At 33.6% G+C, this 8648-nt stretch overlaps 1 protein-coding gene across 1 annotated transcript; it reads left to right on the forward strand.

Annotated features, from left to right (window-relative positions):
• The first annotated feature begins 1870 nt into the window (after positions 1-1870).
• On the forward strand, positions 1871-2878 carry LOC108741474 (rhythmically expressed gene 2 protein-like). Its single transcript, XM_025973827.1, has one exon. The coding sequence runs from the start codon at positions 2007-2009 to the stop codon at positions 2766-2768; it is 762 nt and encodes a 253-aa protein (XP_025829612.1). The 5' UTR covers positions 1871-2006; the 3' UTR covers positions 2769-2878.
• Positions 2879-8648: the final 5770 nt, after the last annotated feature.

The raw sequence follows: 8648 nt of genomic DNA on the forward strand, positions 1-8648 counted from the left end.
AGTTTTAGGGAAATGCGAAGTTTAGCTCAGAATAGGAAAGAGTGGAGGTACGTGTCCAACCAGTCTTAGGACTGACGACCTTATGATGATGATGAATTCAGTCGATCGTTTAAAACGAGCCGCAATTAGGCAGAGCTTTCAAACAAACAAATTTAAGTTCAGGTATTTGAGTACGCATTAGTTTTTACAAACGATATTTCACACTCTATGTGTTTTTCCCAGATAGAAGATATATTTAAATTGCCTTCTTCAAAAATTTTTTAGTGAGTGACTTAGGATTCTCCTCAAGTTTAAAATATTTTTTAAAATGAAAACTATTCCTTCACATCATCAGTAATTTATTTTTTTAATTAAATAATTGTGCATACTTTAAGAAACAAAAAATCAAAAGGTTTTATGTAAGTATGACACTGGAAAAGGTAAAATAAATGCAAACCAAAACAAAGTAATGTTAAGTCCGTTTATATTGAAATTTTAAATTATATTAATCAAAAATATAAATATGTATATAGAATTTATTTTCTTTTGTTTTAAAGTTCTATTTTAAGAAAAAATACGATGCTTCGTTATAAGAGAAAATCTCAAAGAAAAAAAGATTGCTTAAAGTGAAACTCTCTAGGGCATAAACGTGCAAATATTGAACTATACATAGACTTTTGAGTTATACAAGAAAAATAATTAAGAGTTTTTCCTTTGACTTTATGTATTCATGTAGCTGTTATGTATTATGCACAGAAAGAAGTTAAAACAAAATAAAGGAGATGACCACGATGACATTCACTTCGTTTGTATTGTTATAGGTATATGTTACCATAACCTTCTGATCATGTTCATCATCATCATCATAGGGTCGTTAGCTCTAAGACTGGTTGGATACGCACCTCCACTCTTTCCTATCCTGAACTAAACTTCGCATTTCCCTAAAACTAGAACAACCCACATCCTTAACTATTTGTGAACAGTAATCTAACCTAGGTCTACCTCTACCCCTCCTAACTCCTGTTTCTGCCTCTAATATGTCTCTGACTAGACCTTCATGCCTGAGAAGGTGTCCTACCAACCTATCTCGCCTATTTTTTATTGACTTNNNNATTTCCCTAAAACTAGAACAGCCCACATCCTTAACTATTTGCGAACAGTAATCTAATCTAGGTCTACCTCTACCCCTCCTAACTCCTGTTTCTGCCTCTAATATGTCTCTGACTAGACCTTCACGCCTGAGAAGGTGTCCTACCAACCTATCTCGCCTATTTCTTATTGACTTCCATAGAGTCCTCTGTTCTATTCTTTCCAATACCTCTTCATTTCTAACCTTTTCTATCCACGGTATCCTCATCATTCGCCTATAACACCACATTTCGAAGGCTTCTAACTTTTTTCTTTTCCGCCGCGCCTACTGTCCATGTTTCGCACTGGTACAACGCCGCGCTCCAAACATACACCTTTAACAACCTTTTTCTGTTACCAAGCAATAAGAAACGAATTCTTTCCCGTTTCTAAAATAAAATAAGGAATAGATACAGAGGAAATTGACTAGTCTGACCGAGAAATGCAAATATTTATGTACATATAAGTCATGTGTCACTACTTCAATAAGTAGATGTAAAGTTGGGAAGATCTAATTTTGATTAGTGGTGAGCAAAATCTGCATTTTTGCAAGACCAACACCAAGACTAAGAACATTATCTAGCATGACCAAGGCCAAAATTGGACTAACAAGACCAAAACTAAAACCAAGGCCGAATATGCAAGACCAAGATTAAATGACAAACACTAAACAAAAAAATATTACTTCCAGTGGATTCATGAGACGTATTACAGTTAAAAAAAATTAATTACTGACAGTCTGTAGTACGTGCGACAGCAACACAAGCATCTTGGCATCGTTAGCAAACCGTCATGCCTGCGCTGTTATTTTCATTTTACGATTAGGATACGACTAGTTAACGCCGATGAACGACCTTGCGCTGTTTGAACTTTGTAAGTTAACCTAAAAACAACGTAAAATGCTATTTTCCAAAATCCGTCTAATTACTTTTGACAGTACCGGTACTTTGTTAAACTTCAGCGTTCACCCATCCAAAAAATATGCCCAGATCGCGTCATTGTACGGCATTGAGTGTGATCATAACATACTAAACGAAAATTTTCGAAGTCATTGGCGAAAAATGATCAAAGAACATCCAAATTACGGACGTCATTCTGGACTGGGTTGGGAAAATTGGTGGAGACAGATAGTACTTCATACCTTTAAGGGGTGTGAAGTGCCCATTGATGATGGTAAACTAAATACAATTGCTAATCATCTGATAGAAGAGTACAAACAGAGAAGTTGCTGGAAGGTTACACAAGGAGCTTTAGATTTACTGTCTTATTTAAAGCACAAAGGGGTAACATTAGGAGTGATATCAAACATTGATCCTAGACTTCATGAAACATTAATAAATAACAAAGTAAGGCACTACTTCAAGTTTGTTGTAACATCCTATGAAGCTGGTATTGAAAAACCTCATCCCAGAATATTTGAGGAAGCCATCAAAGCATCCAGTATAGAGGACTTGAAATCTGAGGAATGTCTGCATATAGGGGATTCCATTCCCTTAGATTATGTTGGTGCAACAAGAGCGGGATGGAAAGCTTTAGTATTACTTCCTGACAAATCTAGTCAAAATGAGGACAAAATCGATGAAAACCATAAATTTTATTCTTTCTATGATCTACATAAATATTTAATGGATAATGGAGAAACTGTTAAAAAAATACAATAACGACAAACTTTACATTTTTTAAATAATTTAATAAGCAAGTGTTAGTATTTAATAATGTGATATGTTTGTATTTAAAGTATATGACTGATGTAATAAATGTATAGAAATTATTTCTTTAAATTACAGCAACAATTTGAATAACTTTTTGTTTGACAAAATCAGAAATAAGTATAAATAACTTTGTGAAATATACCGCGTATCGTATAAATCAAATCGATATGGATACTGCTAGCGCCATCTTGCATTCAGTTTTAAAACACAAGTCCTAATTAATACATAAATTAATCGGATTTTATTGATGTTGGCGTCATCTAACGGCGATGGCTTTAAATGCAGGTGTTGTTAAGAAAGGTTGTTTGTTTAAAAAATTTTAAATTTAAATTCGAAAACAAAAACAAATTAATAGATAATTCACATGCAATGTATTTTGGAAATCCACTGCGCATGTTTTATGTAAATAACTCGTGAAATAATGTTAACACTAACATATGAGATCGTATAATAGCTTGATGAATCATCCCCTTAGCAAATCGATATCTCTAACGTGACCCTCCATTCATGCCGAAACTCACCCTCGCAAAAGTACAAAATCAACATGCTGCCAGAGCACGATTTCAGCCAAAGTTTTCATGATATGTACCGAGTTTATTCGGAAAATTTAAAGTGCGTATCAACCCGTCTAAAATGTTTAATTTTAAGAACGTGTTAACCGGTACAAGTGTTATTGTTGTTTCAGGAAAAGGCGAGACCTTAAGAAGGAGCGGAAAAAATGTACTAAAATCAAACAGAAGTCAAAGTTTGAGCTCTCGTGCGACAATGATTTCCATTCTCCGCCAGAAATCGAATTGCCAAACAATCCATCAGCTTTTGCCGTGTATGCTTCGGTACGTTTGGCGGTACTCGACCGATGGATGCGGCAAGCAAATCAAGAATATCTTCAGAGCAGCTGTGTGGCCACTTTACACGATCGCAATAACGAAATGGACAGCGATACAGAAGATAATTCTCAAACAAGTTCCACTTATGTACCGGTTAAAGTTTCCAAAATAGTCGGTTTTGGACTAAGATCAGTTTTTGAACTTATAAAAGAAAGCAGATCCTCGCATCCTTCTCTTTGTTCAAAAGCTCTTTCGGCACTTTTAGATGTTCTGCAAGGACAATGTCCTGAAGGGTTGAAATCCGAGCCAGTCGAGGTAATTGATCCTCTTTTCGAACTTCTACTTGATTTAGCTACATTACACGGACCAGAGAGTTCTGTAGCAAATGACGGAACTCATCTGACAGCAATAGCATGTTCCTGTTTATTGTCTTTAGTCGTGGTAAGAGGAAACACTGGAAAATTCTTATCTGCCACAGCAGCACTCTTGATGTGTCCAAGAGCACTTGCACTTCAAAATGTAAAAGTGAGTATCTAACGATTCTAAACTTGGGCTTAAGCAATGTCTTTGGTATGGGAATCCTAAATGCCAAACCATTTTTATTGCAAAACTATCTTTTCTTGATTTACTAATGGATGTTAACGATTTAGAGTCGTACATTTACTTATCTTGATCTAAAATCAAAAGCATCAAAAGTCATGCAATATGAAGGAAAGTATAATATAGCAGAAACTTTCTTTTTGTTGTTATTGATAAGGAGTAGTAAATAAAAATTCTTTGAGCGTCATGTCGCAACAATATGGAGGGGCATAAATTGGGCTCTGGTCTAATTGACCCACTCTGTAGCTCTAACGATATTTTGATGACATTTTGTTGTTTGGGTAAACTTTGGATATGAACATAGTCTCAAAGAATTACTATAAGTTTTACTGTATAAGTTAATGAAAACCATGACAGAGGCTTGTAAGCTACTTAAGTAAATTTTTTCAAACAGTATTTGTTTGAGTTGAATTTGCTTTTGATAACGTATGTGGCGGAATCCCGCCGAAGGCTCTTTTGCTTACATACTTCAATATTAAAAGACTGCTTTTCTATATACAATTTATTTACACTATTTACACAAAATGATTGGGTTTGTACTATACACAAGGTAACTTAAAATTGAATTAAAAAAATTCTTGGCATTTACTTGCATTGAATCAATTTTAGGCCTTGAATAAAATTTGACTTTAATTGGTGTAGTTCAACTGGAATCTCTATTGAATTTTGTTGTCCAGGACTTAAATAGTCTGCACAAAAACAGGAAACGACCATAGAAAGTAAAACGGACCCCTTGGTCAACGCTTTGGTTGTTGCTATGCACCCTTCAGGTACCCAGAGAAAGCCAGACGTGACGTAGTTAGCGAATGAGATTTTCCCAACGTTTGATACCTGAAGGGTGTAATATAGAGGCCCCAAAGCTGTTTGTATGCCCAATTGGATGTTAAATATTGGTAACAGAAATCATAACATACAGATATATACGAAAAATAAATACAAACTAAAACCACGATTGAAAATATACAAATAAGGAAACATATCGACACCGAACACTGCTTTTTTTTCTTGTTTTGTGGATGCTCCGATATTTTCACTAAATTATTTTCGTAGATGCCAGCTGTTTTAACATCTTTACAACGAAGTATCCAAAGTGTGTTATTGGGAAAGGTTGCAAGACCTGATTGGTTAACTTGTGGTGTTCCCAACAATTCAAAAATTGATAGTTTTATTGCAGCAATCCCCTCTGAAGTTCATAGTTCGCCCCTCGCCTTAAAATCTCTTGCCAGTGATGGACAGTACCTGTATTTATTTACCAACAAAGGACTGTTCAAAATTGGTTCGGGCTATGGAGGAACTATAAAGGGACACGTTTATTTTTATAAACCGGATTTTTATCCAAACGATAAAGGAACACTTGTATTTTGTGGGGTAAGGGTTACATTTGATAATAAAAAACGTATTATAAAGCTTATTTTTATTTTTATTTTTGTAGTTCACATTTGTATTGCAGTTATTTAATTAAACAGTTTTTATTTATTATTTTCTATTTATTCTGCTTTTTTTTAATTTGGTGTTGCTTTTGAGCACTTGCAATTAGTGAAGTCTTTATTTTTATGTTTTTAATACTAAATGCACATTAAAATACATATATGAACCTAAACAATAAATCTATAACAATAAATTATTGTTAACATACTAAACTAATGCCACCTAAATAAATTATATGATTATAATTAAATGAAGTCAACTGCATAATGAATTTTTTAGTTAAAGAAAATAATTTATACTTTGAAACGAAACGATAAATTTCTATTTTAAATGCTTTTGGTTAATTAATTTAATAGAAACCAGTTAAAACGACAACGATTGTATAAATTGAAATTAATAATTGTTAATTGCAGTTTCGTTTTCCAAATGTAATAAACATTTATATACATGCTTGATATACAGTAAAGATGAAACAAATCATTTTAAATTAGTATTTAACCACAAATTTGAAGTATTTTCTTCATTTAATACAATTGGGAATTAAATTAAACTTTATCGAAATGCGAGTCTAATCAAAAATTACTGATCAAAGGAGTCTAAAATGGCAAACCAAAATCCGAAAATCAAACCACTTGAGGCTGTAGTAAAAAAAAATCAATAAATATATTACAAAAAAGTCAACAGATTGCGATTTCGGTCTTATTAGATCTCATCAGCACGCCATAGGCAGTCTCTACGAACCACTGATCAAGTCGATATAATAATGTAAGACAGGCCTTTTCCTTGAATGTCAGAAACTTTTTTAGAATCCCAAGAATATTTACCTCACGGTTAATAATCAAAAAATTTCTTAAGGAACAATAAAGTGATTTATGTAAGGAATAATAATTGTTTAAAAGTTTCTCCTTATCTCATTCCATTTTTCCATTATCCAATTTTAATATTCTGCAAATATTTCGACCTCCCAAGTCTTTGTCATTGTAACTCGTGTTGACAAAGACTTATTTAGTCGATCACAATCTAATGAATTTTAGTTTCCCTGAGTTTACAATTTGATTCAGTTCTCTTTCTGGATAATTATTAGAAAAATATGTGTAACAATTCGTTAAACGATTGACAAAAATATTAAATACATGTTCCATCCACTAGGAAAATCTATATCTAAAGTTAATTGGAAGAAGAGGTGGAGAATTCCTAACAGTAGAAAGACAAGGTTTACTCATTTGTGGCTCACTCCCTTTACACAGCCGAGACTCCGTTAGTTCCGTTATTTTTTCTGACGGAGAATATTTAGGTACCATTTCTCCTACCAAAGACGTGAGTACCAACCACTTAAATTAACCAAATTCAGTTACCAAACTATTCGACTATTTAAGGATGGTTTTGTGGTAAGAACACTGAATCCGAATTCCATACCAGCATCCCTAGTGAACGAACTTCCCTTAAAATTAGCCCATAGATGTGTGGAAATTCTTGGAACTGCTCCATTTGAAGAAGATGGCGCTTCTCAAGTAGTTAACACTGGAACTGATGATGAAATTGCGTCTATCTGCGCAGGAAAAGAATTTGGATTGATTAGGACTTCGTCAGGAAAAGTATAACTTTATATGTTTAATGATGGCATTGGAATTGTTTTAAATTTTATTTCTGTAATAAGGTTTTGTACTGCGGTAAAGCTTCTTCGCTTGGTATTAAACAAACTCGTATAAGAAATGGGAAATGGTCTGAATTAGTTCTGACAAAGGCACCCAAAGTGACACACGTTGCTGTGGGTCACGATGGTTTGCATGCTATTCTGTTGACTGAAGATGGATCCGTGTTTTTTGCAGGTATTTCATCAAGCTTCAAATATTTTTAAAAACCCTTGCAAGCTATGTACTTTTTATGTTTAATACTAAGATCCATCTGCTTATAAAAAACGTAAATGTTTTATGGGAAACACATCAAAATTAATGATGTAAATTACTTGTAATCATTAGCAATTTCTTCGAATTTCTTTTATATTCTAATGAAATATGATTGATAATATAGCCCAAGATAACAAAGATAAGATGGTTCATTTTCTTTTGCGAAAAACTTTTGAGTTTTTCTACGAAATAGTATTCATTGTCCTTTTCATCATCATCGTAAGGTCGTCAGTCCTAAGGCTGGTTGTACACGCACCTCCACTCCTACCTATTCTGAGCTAATCTTCGCATTTTTCTAAAACTAGAACAACCCACATCCTTAACTATTTGCGAACAATAATTTATTCTAGGTCTATCTATCTGCTTTATATCCCAATACTCCTTCCTAACGTACCTATCTGACTTCCTAAATACCTAAAATCAGCCACTTTTTCTAATTTTTCGTTTCCTATCTTTCTATTCGCTCTTTCCCTATTTTTTCTTCCCTTGCATACCAGTATTTTGTTTTACTTTTATTTTTTTTTCATACAATATTGTTTTGTCAACACCTCTTCCATTTTATTTAAAGCTATATCTAACTTCTCCCTGTTAGATGCTAATACTGCTATATCATCTGCAAATCTAAGCATACTAATTCCTACAGTTGTACCGTCTTTAATAAGGTTGATCGCGTCTTCTACAAACTAAGTATCACTCTTCAATCTCTGTAACTCATGCCTACATTTTTAAGTATGTTTAACATTTTATCCCATTTAACATTGTCAGAAGCTTTTTCTAAATATACGAATCCTATGTAAGCACTCTTTACTTTCTCTATCGTTTCTCTATTACTACCCGTAAAGCTAGAAAGGCTTAACAATATATAATAATTCAATTCAATGATTATGAAAATCTAACGCAAAGGAAATTATGCATATTTAGTTGCATGTCTTATTGTAATTTAGGGACTGCCAGGCGAGGTGAAGATGGAGACCAAAACAAAATTCGACGCCAACCAAAACCAACGAAACCAAAGAAAATGATAAAAGTCGACGGACATTTTGTAGTATACGCAGCTTGTAACAGCG

Source organism: Agrilus planipennis, unplaced genomic scaffold (genome assembly GCF_000699045.2).
Source record: "Agrilus planipennis isolate EAB-ADULT unplaced genomic scaffold, Apla_2.0 scaffold204, whole genome shotgun sequence".
Lineage (NCBI taxonomy): Eukaryota > Metazoa > Arthropoda > Insecta > Coleoptera > Buprestidae > Agrilus > Agrilus planipennis.